Consider the following 26,921-nt stretch of genomic DNA (forward strand, 5'->3'; position numbering starts at 1 on the left):
ACATTAGCTAGGTTATAATCTTATTTTTTTCATAAAAAATATCATTTAATTACCGTAATAATATCTATTATTTTGCAATCATTATACAAAATTTATTATATTTATTATCAATTCTGATATATTAGTAAAAGAAAATTAAAAACAACAATAACAGTATTAAAATTATCAAATAATTAATAATTAATAAAAATAAATAGTCTTCAATATACAGTATATAAACAAACGGTTTATAATATAAAGTTTTAATTAAAAAATTTGTGATTGAAATATTTTTTTTCGTAATATAATGTATAAATATATACAGTATTACAATATTCAGTAATAATTTTGTTTTTTTTTTGAAAAGTGTTATATCATTGGTAAATACAAACTAAATATCACTATTGTATTAATATTAATATTTACTAATTTTTTTAAATCAAATTTTTATTAAATAATTCAATAGTTAGATGATTTTCATATTTAATGTTAGGTCAATAATAAAAGTAACAAATTAAGTAAAAAAACTACAATTAATTTTAAAAAATCAACAATAATTTATTACTTATAGTTAATGTTAGTTATTTAATATTAAATTATTATTATAATTATTATTATTAATAGTAGAAAAAATTATTATACGATTTTTCCTTCAATACTATTTAAACTTTAAAATCAATTTAAAAGAAATTATTTGTTTTATAGACATTTAGTCAATAGTCAAACAGTTAAGTAAAAAAAAATGAAAATTATTTAACTTTATTTTTTGTTGTAAACTTTTAAAAAGGGAGGTCTTATTAGATAACATTACTGAGCTCTCCCTCTCTCTCCCTCTCACTAACTCAGGGATGTCTGCGCGATATACACAGGAGCACACCGTCATCGTCAATGATAACATAAACGATAGTCACAATCGCATGGTTAGCAGCAGCTGTACTACACATAATGCCGGTGCCATCAGTGATGGTGATGCTGCTGCTGCTGAACATAGCTATATAAATAAAACAGTTGCCAACTATTTGCCAGAATTACCGAAACAGTTGCTGGCCTTTGATGACCGACTGGAGACGAAGGACAACCAGGAGGTCAAGTATTGTCGCTGTGATAACTGTGCCATTAATAACAGTCAGCCGTGTTTGTTGAAAAACAACAATCATATCACTACTACTACTACTACTAATAATAATAATACCGTTGCTGTGATCGATGACGATCATAGTCGGACATCTACATTGACATCCACATCATTATCGGTAAATCGGACGTTGTTTGCAATGACTGATCAAACATCGCGCGTGCCGTACAAGAGTCTGAGTGGTGGCGGCGGCGACGGCAGCGGACAATCAAATGGACGCACAAACTATGGTTTCAATGTTGGACACAATAATAATTATAGTATTAATAATAATAATAGCGCTGTAGTTGGCTATTTGCCGGCCGGTCACGATAGTCAGCTGCAGCTAACTGATACTACCGGTGCTATTGGTGACAATCATCATCAGCACAGTTGGTCGTCCACCAACTCCTCCTCATCCTTCGCCCGACACTGTCATCCGACACAAAACGATGACACAGATACTAGAGAGGCAGTGTCATCAGCCAACCGTAAACTGGTTATCGGCTGTATATTGTGCGGACTATTCATGATTGGCCAGTTTGTTGGCGGCTATTTTGCCAACAGTTTAGCTATAATGACAGGTATTTTATAATTTTATTTTATTAATTTTAAGAGAGAGAGAAAAAAATATCAAATAACATATAATTTTTGTTATCTATTATACCAACAGTACAGATATGTTATACAATATTAAATATGATATTAAAAGTTTATATTCAATACTGTATTTTAAGTATACAGTAGTAGTAGTGCTGAATATATTGTATTTATTATATATCTACGTATTTATCATTGTTTTTGTTGTCTAATCAGTAATTTTTTGTTTCAATGTCTCGACAAATATGCCTCAAAAAAAACTTAGCTAAACATAGTTTGAATTTTAATGGTATATTAATTGAATTAGTTAAATAAAATTATTATTATTTTTTATTAAAACATTAAAAGTCATAAATAATCAGTACTTGTATATTATAAATTATTTTTTTTAGATATTTATTTATTTATTTTTTGGATAAAAGTGTATATTAAAAAAATATTGATAATTTGTGTGATTAGCTGCATTAATTAGATATATTTATATATATGATATTATAAATTTTATTATACTTTTTTTTTATTATTATGTACAGTAATTTATTTTATTGTATTATAATAGTTGACGATATATAATTTGCAACTTTGTATATATCTATATATATATATATAGTTTCAGCTAAAATAAATTGATGATTACGATAATAATACATCTAATAATAGCCATAAAATTATAAATTATGAAAAATATCAGTTAATTAGTTCAATATTTATTTGTTTAATGACTAATTATTATTAGTTAATTAATTAATAATTAAAAGTTTATTTATTTAATATTATATATATTAAATATAAATATTTAAAAAAATATCTAATATGTGTTTTTACCAAAATTATTATTTTTTAAAATAACACAAAATCATTGACAATATTTCAATATCTCAGATAAAATATAAATATCTTAATAAAAAATATTTACTACAAAATTAATTCGTCAGAAATAAATTATTAAATTATGTCTAATAATAATTACAATTATTTTTTTTTAAATGTATTTTACCTCAAATTATACTAACATTAAATCTATTAAAATTATTATTATTAAAAAAATATATTTATATCTGATATTATAAGTTCATATACCTTATTGTATATAATTATATTACAGATTACTAAATACTTAAAAATTAATTGCTTAACAATTTATAATTAAATATTATACTTTGTAGTATTTACAGTTTATATATATATATATATATATATATTGCAAATCATGCAAATATTTAATTTTGATTTAATGTATTTATAATAATATTTTTCCAAAAAAAAAATAGTACCTGTACTTATTTTTATTTACAATATATAAATTATTTACATAATTATAATAATAATCAATAATACAGTGTTATTAATAGAAAAAATATATATTTATTTAACAAATAAATTAACTGTTATTATTGTGCAAACAAACAAAATTTGATATATTAGTTTAATATTTATACAGTTTATACAGATTATGGAAATATACCCGAAAATAATATGATTTTTATTTAATTATGAAACTAAATTATTTATATATATATATATATATACAGTATTTGTTAAAATACAAAAAAATAATAGCAAATAATTTGATAAAATTAATTAGTTAATTAATTAAGCATGGTAACTACGAAAAAAATAATTATCACATTGAGTAAAATACAATTATTAATTTTCAAATAAATATATATATATATATATTATCAATAAATAAAATAAGTTTTTTTTATTAATACATATGAACTTAAAACAATGTCTACTATTGTAATCAGTCAACTATGAAATTTTTTTATATTAATTTTTTTTGTTGATTAAAATTAAATGAATAAATAACTAAAAATACAATTATCTTTTTTTTAAAAATAAAATAAAACCTTTAGTCTATAAATAAAATAACAATAATTAACAATTATCAACAATTTTGAAGACATTGAATTGTTATATAATCTAAACAAAAAATGTTATTGACTATAATTAACTGATTTGTTTTAAAAAAATTATTCAATTAATTGATAAAATATATCTTTTTTAAAAACACAAAGTCTATTGTATGAAAAAAATAATTCAAATTTTTTATATACTGTACAACACTTAAAGTAGTTATTTATTGATAATATAATAACTTGAAAACATTTTTTTAGTCAATGTTAACATTAAGTATACTAATGATATATTTTTTTATGTATTTTATAATTATTATATAAATTTAATTTAAAATCTACTAAATTTAAGTTTTAATAATTTGAACAATTAATTACAATTTAGTCTAAATAAACAAACAAAAAATAATTTAAACATTTAAACAAAGATATTACAATTATTACAAAACACGACACATACATTATACCTGGTATACTGTATATTCAAATTTTTTATAATAAAATTTTTGAAAAAATAACTTAATTATAAAAAACAACTTAATTATAAATCAAAATAAAATATTTTATTAATAATATATATTTTGTATTTTTTCACTCCCACGATATATACCCGTACCGACACACCAGACGCTGCACATGTATTATCAGATTTAGTTAGTTTTGTGCTCAGTTTGTTTGCCATATGGCTCAGCCAGAAAAGGCCGACCAAACGCATGTCGTTTGGCTTCTATAGGGCTGAAGTGTTGGGCGCCGTTACCAGCATTTTGATGATCTGGATTATTACCATTGTGTTAGTCTATTTAGCCGCCCAACGAATACGACATAACGACTACGAAATAGAGGACACGGCTATGTTGATTGTGGCCGGTGTTAGTGTCGGTATCAATATTCTCATTGGTCTGGTATTGTCCGATGTATTGACGTGCGGTAAACGGCCAAAACATCGACACCTGGACAGTGAACATCAGTCACAACAACAACAAACCGTACAGCATAGTAGTCACACACATAGCCATAGCCATGGGATGGGTAGTCATGGCCATTCGCACGCCAACATGAATCTTAGGTTAGTGAGCACCTCCTGATTTGCACAGCCCCTACTCACCCCCCATCCATTCTATAAGTCTAACTTTTTTGTTGTTAATTGTTTAGAGCGGCTATAATTCACGTAATAGGAGATCTCATACAAAGCATTGGTGTACTAATTGCTGCGCTTATCATACATTTCAAACCCGAGTACAAGATAGCCGATCCGATTTGTACATTCATTTTTAGCGCACTGGTTATGCTGACCACCTATGGTATAATGCGTGACGCACTGCTGGTGCTGATGGAAGGCCTGCCCCAGCATCTGGACTATACGGCCATCAAACAGGACTTATTGGCCATCGACGATGTCCAGAGTGCACACAGTTTACACATCTGGTCGCTGGCCGTAAGCCGTGTAGCATTGGCCGTACATTTGGCAGTCGATGAACGCTCGGATCCCGAAGTCGTACTGAGACGGGCCGAAAGTCTGATACGCGACAAGTATGGCATACAACAGACCACTGTTCAGGTGGAGAGGTTTGACGCCCGACTAATGAACAGTTGTGTCACTTGTAAGGGACCGTAAGATAAAGACAAACAAACAAAAATAGGCACTCATTTGACAACAACAACAGCAACGACAACAAAAGCAGCACATATTTCATAACAAATAATTAAATCAATTATATATTTATAGTAAAAAAAATTTAATAATAAATAAAATATCAGTGATTATAAATATAAACATTTTTTTCTAGGCATTAACTAATTGACTAATTGTTTCATTAATATTAATAATGATTTTTATTAAATAAATATTTTATTTTCTTTTTTTTTTTGTTATTAAATTAGTTATTGTTATCATTATTAATTATCACAGTAATGTTTAATAATAATAATAATAATTATTATTATGATTTGTTGTTCAATAATTATTTATAATTAATAATATTAATGTTTTCAGAGAAATAAAACAAACAAACAAAATTTTTAAAAAAATATATTAATTACTAAAATAATCCAGTCCAGTCAAAACTAGATTTTATGTTAACTTATTTTGTTGTTGTTGTTGTCCAACAATAATTGGTATATACACTGTATGTGGGTTTAACTGATCAATTACTTAACAAATAACCGATCAATTACTTAGACAATTATTATTATAACTGTAAAAATGCTTAGTATTACTGTTTAGGTATTGTTTACAAAAAAATTAATTATTAATCGTATTTATGTTATTCTAAGTTTATAAGTAATATTATACAGAATATTCTGTATGTTTGCAAAAGTTTGTATAGGAAAAAAAAATAATAATATAAATGTTATATTGAAATCTATTGTGTGTGTGTGTGTGTGTGTGTGTGTGTGTGGGAAGGGAGGGATATATGAATATAGGATATATGGCCACAATAAAAAAAACCAATGTCCAGTATATCATATAACAATAATTTTTAATACGATATACTTATTATTTATATTTCATAATTTCATTGTCTAACTGTAATTAATTTGATCAACAACAGTGTCTCTCTCAAGTAATCTCTCTCTCTCTCTCTCTCTCTCTCTCTCTCTCTCTCTCTCTCTCTCTCTCTCTTTCTCTCTGACTTTCTTATGAGACGCTAACATAAATCTTCAAAATTCATTGTTAAGTTATCCATTGACCAGACAGTTGACCGGCTAAGAGACATAATAAAAGTAATGATGAATTCAAGCTCGGAGTCTATGGCCAGCAGTGGAGATCAGGACAATAATAATAACAACAACAACAACAACAATAGTAACGCTAACAACAACAACAATAGCAGTAGCAGCGGCAGCAACAGCAGCGGCAACAACAACAACAGCTCGTGTCCAAAGTTGGTCAAACTCGGCAATAAAGCCAGAAAACAAATGATTGAATATCTTTCGGTCGGCAGAGAACCCGAAGGCCAGAGTAGCAGCCGAAGTGGTTCGTCGTCTAATAGCGGCAACACAAGCAGCAACACTAGCGGCGGATCGTGCGGCACAAGTGACGGCCAGATTAGCTACTCGTCTGGTAACCAGTCGGACATGGATACGGCTGTCAACATGGCTGGAAACAATGTTCCAGCCCTACTGCCGCCGCCACCGTTGCCGCCGCCGCAGCAACCGTTGGCCACTAATATGTCGTCGGCGACGACGGCCAACAATGAGGTGTTAATTGTGGCGCACACTTTGGGCCGCCAGTCGATGCTTATCAAGACATCGGAAAACGCTACGGAAAATAGTATCGCCGCCGCAGCCAATGCCCGACCTAAGCGTATGAAGACATCGATGTCCAACGATGACCGATCAAGTTGTGGTCCGGATAACAAAAGTATCGGCACCAGTCTGGACACCAGAAGCCGATGCCGGAGCTGCTGGAACTATATCCGACCGTTCGACGTAACCCATGTACTCGATTGTGGCCATCTGTATCATCGTCACTGTCTGAAAGCGTTTATCGAAGTCAATATCGCTCACAGACAGCAAATCAATTGCTGTTTTTGTCGCCAACGGGTCGACAAACAGTTGGTCGAGAATTTTATCCGACATTTCGATTCGATGGCCGTCAACAGTGCCGACGACGCGTCGGCCGTCACCGACACATCCGTACAATTGTAAGTTAAATCGTTTTTTTTGTTGTTGAAAAAAAATAATATAATTATTTTATTATATAAAATAATTTTCTTAAACTCATATATATATATATATATTTATAAGTATACCCACTTTGATCAATACTACTTCCGGCACAGGTATTTATGGGTAACGGTTGTCGTCGATATTGAGGTATCGATTATTTTTTAATGATTTTATTTATGATTTTTTGATTTTGTTTGTTTGTTTGATTGATTGGTTGGTTGGTAAGGCTATTGAAATATTAACAAAAAAAACACACCAATTAAAAAATCAATGGCAACTGTTATATATGTTATAAAAACTTATTGATTTGTTTGGAGGAAAGTTCATCCATTGGGAAAGTTAGTTTATTTTGTTGTTGATAAATTAATTATGAATTTTCAACAATAACAACAAAAAATGTTCAGTGACAACTAATTTATTTATTTATTTTTGTATTTAATTATTTATTAAAAATATTTTATTATATAATTTATCTAAAGTAAAATTTTATAATTTATCAATTATGTTATAACTATGATATTATTATCAATTAATATAATAATTAATAATATTAAACTTTAATCTATTTAATTATTTATTAATTTTTGTTAATTATATATTTTCCGGTTTTTACTTACTTAATAAAATTTTCTTTAGTATATTTAATGATATTAAATAAATTATACATATAATAATAACTGTTAGTTTAATTAAATAAGTAGAAATTGTAATTTTATATAATAATTTTATTATAAATATAATTTATTTTTCTTTTTATTATATCAAAACAGTTAGTTTTTTGGACAACAGTTTCATCTATATTTATGTTTGATATTTATTTAGCTATTATTTAATTGTTAGTAGTTTATAGTTGTTTAAAGTTGTCTTTTTTTTAAAAAAAATAACTATATGTTTAGTTTGTAGTAATCAATTATAATTTATTTAATGGTTACCTGTTTTTATGATACATATAAAATTTAATAAAAATAATAATAAAAATTACAAAAAATTTAAAAAAATAAAAAAAAAATAAAAGTATAATAATAAATTAAAACATAATATTAAAATAATTGTAAAAAAATTGTTGTTTACCCTCACATATCTGTTATCACATATGTATACTGTATTTATAATTTATATATAAATTTACAGTAGAGTTAAATAAAATAAAAAACATTATAATTTTTTTTGATGACAACTCAATTGGGGAGAGAAATCAATAATAATTGGGGAAACAATCATAATAATTATAAAAAAAAATTGTTGTCAAAATTGCTTAATTTGGATAATAACTGTTTGAATAAATGTATTGTACAATATATTATCCTAAATAAAAAATATTTCAATAAATAAAATATTACTTTAATTGTTACGAATTAATTAAACAAAAAAAATCTCTTTAATACAACAATTAAACAATTAATGTCATAAATATTTTTTAAAAATTAAATAAACTTTTTTTAAAAATATTCAAATAACCAAATAAAATATTCTCAAATATTTGTTACTTCAAATTGTATGTCCAAACCTACAAAACCATAAGTATAACAAACAAATCAACGAAAAAAAAATGGCAAACAATAGTGCGGTCGTCCGTGAGTTGCGCCGAAAGCCGGGATCAGTGCGATCAATGTTTGCCAGAGAAGCCATCGGTTACAGTAGTGATCATCAATTGTTAGCTCAGGGAATACAGGAAAAGGATCAACAAAATTCTGAAGTAATTGTGGCCAATGTTTTCGGTACAGTACCACCAAAACAACCGCCACCGACGGATAGTCTGGATTACATGCACTCGATTGTCGGCGACCAACAAATTTCAGACAACGAATCAAATACTATTGTCGGCGCTATCATCGGATGGACTGAAATGTCCTTTATTTCGTCAACAGATAGTCAGTTGCCGGCTAAAGTCATATTGTTGGACAACAGTACTGTTAAACATCATCAACAACAGCAACGGCCGACAGCCGTGACCGCATTGTACGCCGACTCGTTGTTTCCGATAGTTATGGCAAACGATTATAAACCGTTGGATACCAGACCCAAAGACTATACATACGCTACCTATTTGTATCTGAATCGGTGCCCGGAAATACCAGTCGAAACCCGTAGAGTCAGGTTTGTGTCAGTTGACAATCAAGAGATCCAGTGCCAGACCTATGCGGCCCAACTCCAGTGTGTAATCAAAATGGGAGAAAAATATCAATACAGAAATGTTATGCGAATACTGGATGTAAACAGTCTGTCTTATCAGGTCAAAGGTCTCTACGCACCGACCAATACACTCGGCGATACTCATCGTAGGGTATCAATGGATTTCATGTCCGACTTGTCTATTAGATATCCGGACTTAAGAAAATGTTTTGCCGATCGTACAGTCTATTTGGTAGCTAATGATGGACTGTTGTGTGTCACCGAAATGAGTAGCCTTAAAGACGATGTATGGCTAACATCGTTGCTTAAAAGCGAAACCTATTGTGTCTGCGAAGGTGTGGCACTCATCGATTCGTCTAAAGAGTACCAGAGTCACAGTACCCGAGGACTGTTCAAAGGACTGCCATATATCGAGTTTATTGTCATTGTTGGCGAAGGAGTCAACAATTTGCTTATCAAAAGATCGTACCTAACAATACTGGCCGGACATTCATATGTAATATCAAATTTTAGTCAATCAGATCTGTCAGTGAATATCGTTTACATTGATTGTCAACAATTGTTTGCCGATCTCGAGTCATACCCGAGTCATACGGGATCTGCCGGCGGTGGCGGACAACTGCAACTTCAACGCAGTATCCGACCAGTGATGCCGTTGGCCGATATTGGCGACTATTTTGTCGTACACTACAGAGATAAGGGCAACCAAATCGGTGATATAGTCTTCTCGTTTCGTCAGAACTATATTACCGACAGAGAGTATGTCGACGAATGGAATGTCTTTATCTGTTTGGACGACAGACAGCCACAGACGGCCGACTATCAGTATTGTTTGCAATTGGCCGCCAAATATGGTAGACAAAAGTATTGTAGACGACAACTGGATCCGCCAAACATTTTCTTCTACGACAGAGCCAATCCGTATGTCAGAGCACCGGTACTGTCAGACCAGTTGACCCAACACTGGACAACCGGTGGCCAGCGTAAGATAGTGCCGTTTCGCAACAAAGCCCTGATAGCCAACGATTTTCTGCCACAGTTTCACTATACAGACATCAACCGGTTTGGCAATATAGGTGTCAATCTGATGAATAGATACCGAATTATTCAGGAAAATGATTATCGATTTCCGATTAAACAAACCAAAGAACAATTGGCCGAACAATTGGAGAATAGAAAAAGACAACGAAAAAGTTATAGATATTAATTATAGTTAGGATTTGTTGATGAAAAAAATAAATATGATTATCAAATTTGGCTAAAAATAAAATAAATAAATAAAAACATTAATTTTTTTAGTAGTAAATTTTAAATATAAAAAATTATTTATCTCTCTGTATATTAGCAATAAAATAAAAAAACTAAATTTACTAATAAAACTAAATTATAAAATATTACTGTAAAACAATATATAGAAACTAACTGGTAGGTTAGCGACCAACGATCAAACCAATTGGTGCACTGACTGTTCAAACGTTGCGCTGTTAGGACATCGATGATATACAGTCTCCGTTGGTCTCCGTGTCTGATCAATTCGGCCTGCGGTCCGCTCGGTCTACCCAATGGTAGTGTAGTGTCTATCTGTGAAAACATTAGACCGTACTTTCCCGCATGTGTTTTACAGCCGGCATAGTTGGTTAGAATTATTTGTCGTTCAAAATCAGGTACCTGGTTACGCAACCAATTATTATTGGTAAAAGTGGTCAACCGATTGGCCAGACGAAAAAAATTGCCTAAATTGATGCCAACACTATTTGCAATGCAACCCTTGCCATTCACCCACCTGGCCTATGGCCAGATTGATGTACGGGTGTCCATTAGCTTTTGCATCCATGTCCTCGTCTATAACATACACTAATTCCTCGTCCAATAATTCTGGTATTCTTTTCTGATAAAAAGTAACACATTCTTCTAGTTTTTCTCTATTAAATTCGTCCATATTTTTATATGACTGACTGATTGCTGTTTTGTTTGTCCCGGTATGTGTATGTGTGTGTGTGTGTATGTGTATGTGTGTGTATGTGTGTGTGTATGTGTGTGTGTGTGGATATGGTATCGTCGGTAGACTCTTCAACACTCAACGAGGAGGAAGTAGGTGTTTGTGTGTGTGTGTGTGTATGTGTGTATGTGTGTATGTGTGTATGTGTGTATGTGTGTATGTGTGTATGTGTGTATGTGTGTATGTGTGTATGTGTGTATGTGTGTATGTGTGTATGTGTGTATGTGTGTATGTGTGTATGTGTGTATGTGTGTATGTGTGTATGTGTGTATGTGTGTATGTGTGTATGTGTGTATGTGTGTATGTGTGTATGTGTGTATGTGTGTATGTGTGTATGTGTGTATGTGTGTATGTGTGTATATGTGTATGTGTGTATGTGTGTATGTGTGTATGTGTGGTGTGGCTGTGATGTTGTTTTTTAAAACTAATTTTGTTTTTTTTTGTATTTTTTTGAAATTATTTTTTATTACAACTTAATTGTTTGTTTTAAAATTTTTATTTATTGGCCTCTCTCTCTCTCTCTCTCTTATACAGTAAATATATATACAATATTACTAATAATCAGGGTTTTAAAAATGGCAGGCATAAACAATAGATGCCAATTTTGCCAAATGCCTGCCCTGCCTCTGCCATGCCCTGGGCATCTATTTTCAGGTGGTGACACCTATTATTTTAATTTTATATTATTAAATAATTTATAAACCATTGTTTTTATAATATATTTGCTTGTATTTTTGTTTTGTATACCTTTACTTAAAAGGTAATATCATTGGAAATAAGTAAATTAATTGTAAATTTAATTAACACGTTAAAACACTAAATTACATTATTTTTATAAATACAGTTGATTTTTAGCAATTTAAATTGGCAGGCAAATAAAATAGATGCCCAAAATGCCAGGCATTTATGGCATCTATTTGGGCATTGCCAGGGCAGGCATTTATTTCCTTAAAACCCTGCTAATAATACAACAAATTGTTTGGTTTGACTCAAAAAAAAAATTTCTTTTTTTTAAAATATCTAAACTGATGGTCAATAATATATATATTTTTGATGTGTATTTGTTTGGATGAGTTGGTTGACTACTTTTTTTTCTTTGTTGTTGTTGTTGATGATATTGCTCTGTGTGTGTGTGTCTCTGATACCATTACCATCACAACCAACAACCATCATCACTATCCTCTTTGATTCGCACGTAAAACATGAAAAGAAACTCCCAATTGATAAATAGAGGCATTTATTTTAGGCCATTTGATGTGTGGCTCCAGTAGTTTCTCGACCTGAGCAACCGTATTAGGCTCTAGTATACTGTACTTCCAGATTTGTTCCAGTCTTACCAGACATTCATACTGTTCAAACAACAGTACGTTATATTCATTCAATATATTGTTATAATCACGAAGATTGATAACCCACGGGTGTTCATCATTCATGTTGTATAACTGTCTGACCAGACGATGGGCATCGGTTAGGTCTCGGGAAACGGGCAACAACTGACAAAACCATCTCTGATATGTAGCCATAACATCACTGGTCTCGAAATAGTAGCGCAACTCTTTGGCCATATTTCTGTTGACAAAATATAGCCGATGAGTGTTCTGAATGATACCGTTTGCCATTTGTATGCCAAACCTCAGCGACATTACTTGATAGCCGTTGTTGCCGTTATGGTCGTTGCCAGTTTCGTCTAGTGCTTCGTTACTACCGCTCAGACCGTGACTGTGCAACGGTAGATAAGTGTTAAAACCTTCTCCACCCGGACTGTTTTTGTAGGCCAACCATTGATCTTGATCGGGTAGATGTTGATCGGGTAGACGACACAAACGATAAAATTGATTTACTGGAAACTGATCCAATTCTAGTTGAAATGTGTTATCGTCTACGCGCCAGATCGTGATGTCAATGTTATGGCCTACTGGTAGCTGAACATGACGATGGATATGACCGTCGTTCGCATGGATGTCCAAAAATGCGATGGAAGTGTTCCGATTGGCAAACTGTTCAAATATGTCAATCCAGGGTCTATGAAATAACAGGTTCTGAGAAATACGACCGCACAGTTCTGCCCAATTTTGAATGGCTAGAACAACATCATTGATGTTGGCGTCGGCATTGAACGGTTCGGCTATGATATTATCTAATACGGGCGGAACTAATACTAGTGGTTCTGGTGGTGGATAAGCTGTATGTGGTTGAATGTCTAACATAAGTACCTGACGAACAATGGCTGATTTGTAGATCTTTTCGACGGACATTGCTTTTGACAATCGTTGGGAAATTAGTGGACAGTAAATATGGATATCGTTTCTCAAATCATCAATATATTGTTGTCCGACGACATCAATCAGATAGTAAAACCTATTCAACGCAGTGGCAATATTTAAGCAACAGTGTGCGGCCCAAACTAACTCGTAGGTTAGCGACCAACGATTAAACCAATTGGTGCACTGACTGTTCAAACGTTGCGCTGTTAGGACATCGATGACATACAGTCTCCGTTGGTCTCCGTATCTGATCAATTCGGCCTGCGGTCCGCTCGGTCTACCCAATGGTAGTGTAGTGTCTATCTGTGAAAACATAAGACCGTACTTTCCCGCATGGTGTTCATAGCCGCCAAAGTTGGTTAGAACCATTGGTCGTTTAAATGTAGGTGCTCCGAAATCAAACCAATTATTATTGGTAAAAGTAGTCAACCGATTGGTCAGACGATAACGATTGCCAAAATTGACGCCAACGGAAATCTCATCATTAACATTAGTTTTAATCGTCTTAAACGGAAATGGTTCGTTACCAATAAGTAACCATTGATTTTCGCCTACCTGGCCTTCGGCCAGATTGACGTACGGGTGTTGATTTGTTTTTGCATCCTCATCCTCGTCGATCACATACACTAATTCTCTGGCCAATGCCGGTGGTATTATGTCGTGATAAAAATCGGTATAAATTATTAGTTTTTCTGTATTAAAATCGTTGTCATCCATATTGTCATTCATATTGTGCTGGTTTGTTTGGCCCGGTATGTGTATGCGTGTGGATATGGTATTGTGTGGTATCGACTCTTTAACACTCAAAGAGGTAGTAGTGGGTGATTGTGTCTGTGTCTGTGTGTGTACTGTGGCTATGATGTTGTTTTTTATTTGAAACTATTTCTACTTTTGTTGACTACAACTAAACTATTTTTTGAAATTATTTTTTTTGACTACTACTTAATTGTTTGTTTAAAATTTTTTTTTAATTATTGCATCTTTTTCTTTCTTATATCAACATAACTGACACATATCTGACAAAAATAACTTTAATTAAACTAATTAATTAATTAGTTAAAACAATTTTCTATTGAATACAAAATATCACAGCTATTATTTAGTATATACTGTATATATAATATTCCTAATTATACAACAAATTGTTTGATTTTTCTTTTTTTATTTTAAAACATAACAAAACTGATGGTCAATAATATAATATGTTTTTGGTTGTGTTTGTCGGATGAGTTGGTTGACTACTATTTTTTTCTTCTTTGTTGTTGTTGTTGCTGTGTGTGTGTATCTTTGATACCATTACCATCAAACCAACCATCACTGCCCCACTGCTGCCTCATGTTCTTTTACATATTTAGAATTACCCAAACTATAAATAGCGGCATGTATTCTAACACTTTTGATGGCTGGCTCCTGTAGTTGAGGATTTGGCACCAGTACACTGTACTTCCAGATTTGTTCCAGTTTTACCAGCCATTCATACCGGTGAAACAACTGTCTGTTTAATAAACCCAATCGATTGTTAAATGCCCGAAGAACCTCTGGGTCTCGGTTTGACTGTATGGCCATACGATGGGCATCGCTTAGGTGTCTGGAAATTGGCAACAACTGTCCAAACCATGTCTGATATTCAACCATCACTTGTCGGGTCTCGAAATAGAAGCGCAACTCTTTGGCCATTTCTCTGTTGACAAAGTATAGCCGATGAGTGGTCTCAGTGCCGCCGTTTGCCGGCAGTTCATAGCGAAACAACAGCGACATTGCTTGATAGCCATTGTTGCCGTTAAAGTCACGGCCAAAGTCGTCTAGATCTTGGTTACTACCGCTGAGGCCGTGACTGTGCAGCGGTACATAGAACTTGTGATTACCTATTCCACCTCCACCTTGACTACTTTTGTAGGCCAACCATTGTGGTTGATTGAGATAACGACACAAACGATAATATTTTGTTGGTGGAAACGCTTGCGATCGTAGTTGATATGTGTTATCGTCTATGAACTGAATCCTGATGTTAAAGTTGTGGTTATCTGATAGTCGAACTGGACGAGTGATCTCACCATCGTTTGCTTGGATGTCCATAAATGCAATGGAAGTGTTCCGATTGGCCAACTCGTTAAATACGTTATGCCACGGTGTTTGATATAACGGGTGGTTAGAAATAAGTCCATACAGTACTTGCCAATCATGAATGGCTCGATTAAGATCAATGTTGGCGCCATTGAACGGTTCAGGCTGGTATATGTTATAATTGGGCGGATCTAATACTAGTGGTTGTTGTTGTACTAAGTGTGCAGTAATGACTGGCATACTGTATTGACGAACAATGGCTACTTTGTAGATCCTTTCGACGTACATTGCTTTTTCCAATCGTTGTGAAACTAGTTCACCGTATATATAGATCCGGTCTCTCAATTCATCAATGTATTGTTGTTGGACATCATTCAGATAGTAAAACCTATTCAATGCAGTGGTCATAATTAGGACTCCGTGTGCCGCCCTAACTAACTGGTAGGTTAGCGACCAATCATAGAACCAATTGGTGCACTGCCAGTACAAACGTTGTGCTGTTGCGGCATCGATGACAAACAGTCTCAGTTGGCCTCCGTATTTGATCAGTTCGGCCTGCGGTCCGCTCGGTCTACTCAATGGTGGTGTAGTGTCTATTTGTGAAAACATTAGAGCGTATTTTCCCGCTCTCTCATGGCCGGCATAGGTGGTCACAACCATTTGTCGCTCAAAAGTAGGTGACCAGAAACGATGCCGATTATTATTATCGGTAAATGTGGTTAACCGATTGGCCAGACGAAACTGATTGCCAAAATTCATCCCAACGCCTAACTGCCCTTCAAACGTATATTGTCCCGTCTTTACTGGAAATCGTTCACCAGCAATCACCAACATTTGCTCTTCACCCAACTGGCCTTTGGCCATATTGACGTACGGGTGTGCATTAGCTTTTGCATCCACCTCCTCGTCTATAATATACACTAATTCCTCCTCCAATATTTGTGGTATTTTTTGCTGATAATCATTAACAATTCCTTCTAGTTTTTCTATATTAAATTCGTCCATATTTTTTAATATGACTGATTGATTGCTGTTTTGTTTGTCACGGTATGTGTGTGTCTGTGTGTCGATATGGTATCGTCTGTAGACTCTTCGACACTCAAAGAGGTGGAAGTATATGTGGTGTGGCTGTGATATTGTTTTTTTAAAACTAATTTTGTTTTTTTGTGTTTTTTTTGAAAATATTTTTTTTCTACAATTTAATTGTTTGTTTGAAAATTTTTATTTATTCTCTCTCTCTCTCGCTCTCTCTCTCTCTCTCTCTATTGATAACAGATAAAAAAGATACTGTATCTAACATATCTGACACATACAAAAATGACTTATAAAACTAATTAATTAATTAATTAAAAAAAACAATTTTTTATTGAATACAAAATATCATAGCTATTATACATTATATTGACATTTATATATACAATGTTACTAATAATACAACAAATTGTTTGGTTTCTCAATTTTTTTTTTGTTTTTTTTTCTTTTTTTTAATTTTAAAATATATCAAAACTGATGGTCAATAATATATATATAATTTGTTGTTTTTGCTCTGTGTGTGTGTCTCTGATCCATACTATTACCATCAAACCAACCATCACTGTCCCACTTTTGCCTCATTTTCTTTTACATATTTAGAATTACCCAAACTATAAATAGCGGCATGTACTTTAACCGTTTTGATGGCTGGCTCCCATAGTTCATCATCTGGATTAGTCCTATTGGGCACCAGTACGCTGTACTTCCAGATTTGTTCCAGTTTTACCAGCCATTCATACTGGTGAAACAACTGTCTGTTTAATAAAGCCAATCGATTGTTAAATGCGCGAAGAACCTCTGGATCTCGGTTCAACTGTATGGCCATACGATGGGCATCGCTTAGGTGTTTGGAAACTGGTAACAACCATCTAAACCATGACTGATATTCAACCATCACTTGATGGGTCTCGAAATAGAAAGCGCAACTCTTTGGCCATTTCTCTGTTGACAAAGTATAGCCGTTGATTGATGTCTAGGATATCGTCTACCATTTGGTCTTCAAACACCAGCGACATTGCTTGATAGCCGTTGTTGGTGTTAAAGTCACGGTCAAAGTCGTCTAGCTCTTGGTTACTACCGCTCACTCCGTGACTGTGCAACGGTATATAGAACTTGTGATTACCTATTCCACCTCCACCCTGACTACTTTTGTAGGCCAACCATTGCGGTTGATTGGGATAACGACACAAACGATATAATTGACGAATTACTCCAATTAGTGGAAACGCATCCGATCGTAGTTGATATGTGTTAGCGTCTATGAACTGAATACTGATGTCAAAGTTGTGGTTATCTGATAGTCGAACTGTACGAGTGATCACACCATCGTTTGCATGGATGTCCATAAATGCAATGGAAGTCTCCTGATTGGCCAAATATTTTAGCCCACGGTCTATGATATAACTGGTGGCTAGAAATAAGTTCGTACAGTAATTGCCAATCATGAATGGCTTGATTGATATTGTTATTGAACGGTTCAACTAAGATACCATAATCGGGTGGATCTAATACTAGTGGTTGTTTTTGTACTAAGTGTGCAGCAAGGGTTGGCATACTGTATTGACGAACAATGGCTACTTTGTAGATCTTTTCGACGTACATTGCTTTTTCCAATCGTTGTGAAACTAGTTCACCGTATATATAGATCTGGTCTCTCAATTCATCAATGTATTGTTGTTGGACATCATTCATATAGTAAAATATATTCAATGCAGTGGTCATACTTAGGACTCCGTGTGCGGCCCTAACTAACTGGTAGGTTAGCGACCAATCATAGAACCAATTGGTGCACTGCCAGTACAAACGTTGCGCTGTTCGGGCATCGATGACAAACAGTCTCCGTTGATCTCCGTGTCTGATCAGTTCGGCCTGCGGTCCGCTCGGTCTACTCAATGGTTGTGTAGTGTCTATTTGTGAAAACATAAGACCGTATTCTCCCGCTTTGCCATATCCGGCATAGGTGGTCAAAACCATTCGTCGCCGAAAAGTAGGTGACCAGAAACGATGCCGATTATCATTATCGACAAAAGTGGCTAACCGATTGGTAAAACGAAAGTGATTGCCAAAATTGATGCCAACGTCTAACTTCGTGTCAATCGTATATTTTGCCGTATTTGACGGAAATCCTTCGCCAGCAATCACCAACATTTGCTCTTCACCCGCCTGGCCTAAGGCCATATTGACGTACGGGTGTGCAGTAGCTTTTGCATCCTGGTCATCGTCTATAATATACACTAATTCCTCGTCCAATATTGGTGGTATTTTTTGCTGATAATCATCAACAATTTCGGAGCCGATCTATCTTGTAAGCACCGTTTTTTATATTATTTACACGCGCTATTGTTTCAATCATTTTAATTGTATTTCACGCGATATTTACACGTATTTTTATAATTAATAAATTAAAAGTAGATAAGTTTAAGCAAAAATAAGATCATTTTCTATTTAACTAACCTAACCTATTTACACAATTGTTGACATAACCTAATCTATTGTATTAGTGTTCGCTCCGTTACCTAACCTGGTGTTTCGACCGCAACCTTAACCTAATTATAATGGTATTATACAAATGTATTATATGATTACTGTATAATAGTAATAGCTGTCAATAGCGCGTGAAATATAATTAAAATGATTGAAACAATAGCGCGTGTAAATAATTTAAAAAACGGTGCTTACAACATAGATTTTAGCCACAATTTCTTCTAGTTTTGCTCTATTAAATTCGTCCATATTTTTTTTAATATGACTGACTGATTGCTGTTTTGTTTGTCACGGTATGTGTGTGTCTGTGTATGTGGATATGGTATCGTCGGTAAACTCTTCGACACTCAATGGGGAGGAAGTAGGTGTGGTGTGGCTGTGATTTTGTTTTATTTTTGTCGTATTTTTTTGAAATTATTTTTTTTACTAAAATTTAATTGTTTGTTTGAAAATTTTTATTTATTGTCTCTCTCTCTCTCTCTCTCTCTCTCTCTCTCTCTCTCTCTCTCTCTCTCTCCATTGATAACAGATAGAAAAAGATACTGTATTTAACATATCTGACACATATTGACAAACTATTAACTCATAAAACTAATTAATTAATTAATTAATAAAAAAACAACTTTCTATTTATAGCTATTATACAGTATAACGCCCGAAAACATGCCAACCGAAAAAAATAGGGGTAGTGTATGTGCTCTACACATAAATCACTGCTATTGCCCCCACCATCGCTAAAATAACCGAAATTATTTACCCGAATAGCGGGCTTACAGTTAAATTTTTTTAATTAATTATACATATTATTAATTATTATATACTTATTTATTAATTTTAAAAATTATTTTTTTCCTGTGATTTATTTACCGATTTTTATGAGCAGTTAAAAAAAGCCGAGATTTTATGAAATATACTGTATATATAAATTTATGTATGATATATACAATATTACTAATAATACAACAAATTGTTTGGTTTGACTCAAAAAAAAAATTTATTTTCTTTTTTCTTTTAAAATATATCCAAAACTGATGGTCAATAATATGATATGTTTTTGGTTTTGTTTGTCGGATGAGTTGGTTGACTACTTTGTTTTCTTTGTTGTTGTTTTTGCTCTCTGATACCATTACCATCAAACCAACCCTCACTATCCTTTCTGAAACTGAGCTAAAAGTGCAGAATTTCCCAATCTATAAATAGCGGCATTTACTTTAACCGTTTTGATGACTGGCTCTCGTAGTGCATGATTTGGATTAGTCCTATTGGGCACCAGTACACTGTACTTCCAGATTTGTTCCAGTTTTACCAGACATCTATAGTTATTGAACAACCGTCTGCGAACAGTACTCAATAGACGGTTATAATTGCGAAGATCGCGTACGGCTGGATGTTCATCATTCATGTTGTTTTCCTGTCTGACCAGACGATGGGCATCGGTTAGGTCTAGTGAAATGGTCAACAACTGTCCAAACCATCTCTGATATTGAATCATCACTTGTTGGGTCTCGAAATAGTAGCGCAACTCTTTGGCCATTTCTCTGTTGACAAAATATAGCCGATGATCGGTGTGTACAGTGTTGGGTGCAATTTGGATGTCAAACACCAGCGACATTGCTTGATAGCCATTGTTGCCGTTAAAGTTTTGTTGGTTAAAGTTGTCTGGCTCTTGGTTGCTACCGCTCAGGCCGTGACTGTGCTCCGGTACATAGAACGCTTCACCACCTAGATTGTTTTTGTAGGCCAACCATTGAGGTTGATTGGGATAAAGACACAAACGATAATGTCGATTAATTGGAAACGCTTGCGATCGTAGTATATATGTGTTAGCGTCAATGCAATAAATCCTGATGTCAAAGTTGTGGTCATTTTCTAGTCGAACTGTACGAATGGTCTCACCATCGTCTGCATGGATGTCCAAAAATGCAATGGAAGTGTTCTGGTTGGCAAACCGTTCAAATATGTTGATCCACGGTCTATGATATAGCTGGTGGTTAGTAATAAGACCGTACAGTAATCCCCAATTTTGAATGGCTTGAGCACTGTCGCCATTGAACGGTTGAGGCATGATGTTATAATTGGGCGGACCTAATTCTAAAACATGTGGATCAAATTGTGCAGCAATGTCTTCCATAAGTTCCTGGCGAACAATGGCTACTTTGTAGATCTTTTCGACGGACATTGCTTTTGCCAATCGTTGTAAAACCAGTTGACTATATATATAGATACGGTTTCTCAATGCATCAATGTATTGTTGTTGGACATCATTTAGATATATAAACCTATTCAATGCAGTGGCCATACTTAGGACTCCGTGTGCGGCTCTAACTAACTTGTAGGTTAGCGACCAATGATCGGACCAATTGGTGCACTGCCAGTACAAAAGTTGTGCTGTTTCGGCATCGATGACAAACAGTCTCTGTTGTTCTCCATTTACGATCAGTTCGGCCTGCGGTCCTGCCGGTCTACCGAATGGTAGTGTAGTGTCTATCTGTGAAAACATAAGACCGTATTCACCATTTTTGAGTCGATAGCCTCCAAAGTTGGATATAACCATTTGTCGATCAAATTTAGGCGCCCAGAAATCATGCTCTTTATTTTGATCGACAAAAGTGGCCAAACGATTGGACAGATGAAAAAAATTGCCAAAATTGATGCCAACGGCATGATTCTGTTTATACGTATACGGTCTCGTCTGTACCTCAAATAGTTCCTTACCAATTAGCAACTGTTGAAATTTACCCGCCTTTCCTTTGGCCATATTGACGTACGGGTGTCCATCAGCTTTTGCATCCAGGATCTCGTTTATCACATACACTAATCGTTCCTCCAATACTGGTGATATTATTTTATGATAAAAATTGACAACATCTTCTAGTTGCTCTCTATCATAGTTGTCCATATTTTTCTATATGACTGACTGATTGCTGTTTTGTTTGGCCCGGTATGTGTGTGTGTGTGTGTGTGTATGGTGTCGTCTGTAGACTCTTCAACACTCAATGAGGAGGAAGTGGATGTGGTGTGGCTGTGATGTTGTTCTTTTAAAACTAATTTTGTTTTTTATTTGAAATTATTTTTTTTTAATAACTATTTAATTGTTTGTTTGAAAATTTTTAATTATTGCATTCTCTCTCTCTCTCTCTCTCTCTCTCTCTCTCTCTCTCTCTCTCTATCTCTCTCTATTGATAACAGATAAAAAAGATACTTTATCTAACATATCTAACACATACAAAAATAACTTATAAAACTAATTATTAACTAATAGAAATAAAACAAAACAAAAATCAATTTACTATTAAATACAAAATATCATAGCTATTATTCAGTATATATAATTTATATACCAATATATATATATATATTCAATATTAGTAATAATACAAGAAATTGTTTTGTATGACTAAAAAATAGTTCATTTTATTTTTTTTGTTATTTCAAATATCTAAACTGATGGTCAAAAAATATATTTGTTTGTTGACTACTTCTATGTTGTCGTTGTACTCTCTCTCTCTCTCTCTCTCTCACATTGTCTATGTGTCCACACCATTATCGAGGTGGCCTTCGTGGAAATAATCGTTGATGTCTACCCAATCGATAAATAGCAGGATTTGAAAATAGCGATGTGATGGCTTGTTCCTTATGTTTAACACGCTGAGGATCTGTATTGGGCACCAGTACGCTGTACCTCCAGATTTGTTCCAGTTTTACCAAACATTCATAATCTTCAAACAACTGTCTGGCCAATTGGTCCAATTGGTTGATACATATGTTAATACCTACAACATGTTGATCGTCATCATTATGATTGTTCTGATATCTTAACAGACGATAGGCATCGCTCAGTCGTCTGGAAACTCGTATCAACCATCTAAACCATCTCTGATATCTAGCCATCACTTGTTGGGTCACGAAATAGTAGCGCAACTCTCTGGCCATTTCTCTGTTAACAAAATATATCCGCTGACTGGTCTCAAAACTGTTGTCAAGAAGTTCTATGTTAAACATCAGCGCCATTACTTGATAGCCATTGTTGCCGTTATAATCGAAATCGTGCGGAACGGCATATTGGTTACTACCGTTCAGACCGTGACTGTGCACTGGCAGATAGCATTGGTTGCCACGATTTCTGAATAGACACCATTGAGGTAATTCGGGTACACTTTTCAAAAGATATATACCATTAGTTGCATTGGTAAAGGCTGTCGATTGTAGCCGATAGGTGTCATCGTTTAGACGTTTGATAGCTATGTCTATATTGTGATCGTTTGGCAGATGAATATAACGATGGTGAATCATATGGCCTTCTTCGATGTCCAAAAATCTAATGGAATTGTTCCGGCTGGCAAACTGCCTAAAAATGTTGATCCACGGCTTTCCAAACATTATGTGTCCATAAATATTAATGGACTCTTCCATCCAATGTTGGCGGATCTGTTCAGCATCGATGTCGGCGGCAATGTATGGTTCAAATGCTATACCATTAATATTTGGAAGATTTACTACTGATATACTATGTTCAAGTTGTGGGTCGGGCATAATGTTATCCATACCTTCCTGACGAACAATGGCTACTTTGTAGATATCTTCCACAGACTTTGCTGTTACCAATCGTTCGATAATCAGTTCACCAAACCTATAGATATGTGTTCTCAAGATATTGACATATCCTTCACTAAGATTCAGATCGTAAAATCTATACAATATAGTGGTCAGTGTTGTTAGGAGTTCGTATGCGGCCGTAACTAAATCGTAGGTTAAGGATCTGTCAGTATTAGACCAATTCGTGCACTGTATGGCCAAACGTCGAGCCGTATCTATGTCGATGATATACAGTCTTTGTTGCTTTCCATGTTGGACCAGTTCGGCCTGCGGTCCACTAGGTCTACCTACTGGATCCCTTGTGTCTATTTGTGCAAACATACCACCCCAGTTTCCCCGACCGCCGTTATAGTTTGTAAAAACCATATTTCGCTTAAATGTAGGCGTATAGTAAAGATAGCCTTCCGGGTCTTTAAACTGCACCGACCGTTGGCTCAGACGATAATATTTGGCAAAAGCGAGACCTGGGTATAGTGTCCCACGAAGAGTATATCTGGCTGTTTTTAACGGAAATCGTTCGCCAGCAACGAGCAAATTTTGGTCTTGTCCGATTTGACCTGCGGACATATTGATGTACGGGTGCGACACTGGATGGCCATTTGCATCATCATTCACGGTCACCAACTCCCGATTCAATATTATTTGTATTCTGTTTATAGAATCCATGGTATCATGTTGTAGTTGATTAGGTACGGCGGCCATATTATATGCTGTGTGTTGTCTAATATGTTGGTGATGTCTGTGATCTTACCACTCAAGAGGAATTGGTTGGTAGTAGTGGTGTTTGTGCTGTGTCTGTGATGTCTTACCACTCAAGAGGAATTGGTTTGTAGTAGTGGTGTTTGTCCGGTGTCTGTGACGTTGTTTTCTAAAAAACTAATTTTGTTTTTTTCATATTTTTGAAAATTTTTTTATTTTACTATAACTTAATTGTTTGTTTGAAAATTTTCTATTAAACAATATATGATGATTAAAATTTTCAAACAAAAAACAATTAATTTTTGTTTTTTTGAATAAAATAAAATATATTAGAAACCATACAATTGTTATCGGAATAAAATAAAATTAAAAATAAATCAAATCAATAAACAACAAAAAAATGGTCGGTTGGTTTGCCATGTTTTTTGTCCACTTTAATAGAGAATTTTCAAACAAACAATTAAGTTATAATAAAATAAAAATTTTTCAAAAATATGAGAAAAACAAAATTAGTTTTAAAAAAACAACATCACAGACACCGGACAAACACCACTACTACCAACCAATTCCTCTTGAGTGGTAAGACATCACAGACACAGCACAAACACCACTACTACCAACCAATTCCTCTTGAGTGGTAAGACATCACAGACACCAGCATATTAGACAACACACAGCATATAATATGGCCGCTGTACCTAATCAACTACAACATGAAACCATGGATATTATAAACAGAATACATACAATATTGGGACGGGAGTTAGTGACCGTGAATGATGACGTCAATGGTCAGCCAGTGTCGCACCCGTACATCAATATGGCCATTGGTCAAATCGGAGAAAACCAGAATCTGCTCGTTGCTGGCGAACGATATCCGTTAAAAACACGTGGAGTTACAATACATGGGATTCTGTACTCAGGTCTCGCTTTTACCAAAGTTTATCGTCTGACCCATCGGGAGGTCAAGTTTGAAGACCCGGACGACTATCGCTTCTTTACGCCTAAATTTAATCGAAGAATGGTTTTTACAAGACTATAACGGCGGTCGGGGAAGATTCGGTGGTATGTTTGCACAAATAGACACAAGGGGGCGATTAGGTAGACCTAGTGGACCGCAAGCCGAAGTGATCCAACAGGGAAACCAACAAAGACTGTACATCATCGACATAGATACGGCTCGACTTTTGGCCATACAGTGCACGAATTGGTCTACTACTATGCGGTCCTTAACCTACGATTTAGTTACGGCCGCATACGAAGTCCTAACAACAATGACCACTATATTGTATAGATTTTACGATCTGAATGTTAGCGAAGTATGTGTCGATATCTTGAGAACACATATCCGTAGATTCGGTCAACTGATTGACGAACGATTGGCAACAGCAATGTCTGTGGAAAATATCTACAAAGTAGCCATTTGTTCGCCAGGACTACATTATGTATAACATTAGACCACTACTAGAACAACAGATATCAGTAGCAGTTCTACCAGATTTTAATGGCATACAAGTTCCGCAATTCAATGGCGCCGATATCGATGCTGAACAGATCCGTCAAAATTGGCCACAACAGTCCAATGATATATATGGACACATAATGTATGGAAAGCCGTGGATGGACATTTTTGGACAGTTTGCCAACCGGCACAATTCCATTAGATTTTTGGACATCCAAGAAGGCCATACGATTCACCATCGTTCATCTGCCAAACGATCACAATATAGACATAGCTGTCGAACGTCGAAACAATGATACCTATCGGCTACAATCGACAGCCTTTACCGATACAACTGCTGGTAAATATCGTTTGAAACGTGTACCCGAATCAGATCAAATGGTGTCTATTCAGAAATCGTGGCAACCAAGTCTATCTGCCAGAGCACAGTCACGGCCTGAGCGGTAGTAATCAATATGCCGTTCCGGACGATTTCGATTATAACGGCAACAATGGCTATCAAGCAATGGCGCTGGTGTTTACCATCGCACTCGATGACCAGTCAGCCATCCGTAACCAGAGATTTGAGACAACTCAACGAATATATTTTGTCAACAGAGAAATGGCCAAAGAGTTGCGCTAATATTTCGAGACCCAACAAGTGATGGCCGTCTATCAGAACTGGTTTAGACAGTTGTTGCAAATTTCCAACAGTCTAAGCGATGCCTATCGTCTGTTAAGATATGTTAACCATCTGAATGATGACAATCAACTTGCTTACGATATTAGCATATATATCGACGAATTGGACACATTGGCCAAACAATTGTTCGTAGATTATGAATGGTTTGTAAAACTGGAACAAATCTGGAAGTACAGCGTACTGGTGCCCAATCCGGATGCTGAAGTACCGGAGCTGGCCGCCCAACCGCTATTTGTAAATCCTGCTATTTATCGATTGGGTAGACATCGACAAACACTTGGA

The 26,921-nt window shown here is 34.4% G+C and overlaps 2 protein-coding genes across 4 annotated transcripts; one reads left to right on the forward strand and one right to left on the reverse strand.

The window, feature by feature from the left end:
* Window positions 1-250: 250 nt before the first annotated feature.
* Window positions 251-5,304, forward strand: LOC128954056 (proton-coupled zinc antiporter SLC30A2-like). 3 transcript variants are annotated; one of them, XM_054299632.1, is made up of 4 exons: window positions 251-385; window positions 826-1,677; window positions 4,180-4,618; window positions 4,705-5,304. In XM_054299632.1, exons 2-4 carry the CDS (start codon window positions 828-830, stop codon window positions 5,165-5,167), a joined length of 1,752 nt encoding a protein of 583 aa, XP_054155607.1. In that variant the 5' UTR covers window positions 251-385; window positions 826-827; the 3' UTR covers window positions 5,168-5,304. The 3 variants fall into 3 exon arrangements, with proteins under 3 accessions (XP_054155607.1, XP_054155599.1, XP_054155614.1); XM_054299624.1 differs by having other exon boundaries at window positions 251-359; XM_054299639.1 differs by lacking the exon at window positions 251-385 and adding an exon at window positions 670-706.
* Window positions 5,305-17,986: 12,682 nt separating this feature from the next.
* LOC128954198 (uncharacterized) lies at window positions 17,987-19,602 on the reverse strand. The gene is made up of 2 exons (XM_054299775.1): window positions 19,396-19,602; window positions 17,987-19,014 (listed from the first exon to the last, which is right to left on the reverse strand). The coding sequence occupies exons 1-2, from the start codon at window positions 19,447-19,449 to the stop codon at window positions 18,007-18,009; spliced, it is 1,062 nt and encodes a 353-aa protein (XP_054155750.1). The 5' UTR covers window positions 19,450-19,602; the 3' UTR covers window positions 17,987-18,006.
* Between the last annotated feature and the right edge of the window lie 7,319 nt (window positions 19,603-26,921).

Source organism: Oppia nitens, unplaced genomic scaffold (assembly GCF_028296485.1).
Source record: "Oppia nitens isolate AA-2021 unplaced genomic scaffold, nextdenovo-longstitch-racon4-pilon3 scaffold11_pilon_pilon_pilon, whole genome shotgun sequence".
NCBI lineage: Eukaryota > Metazoa > Arthropoda > Arachnida > Sarcoptiformes > Oppiidae > Oppia > Oppia nitens.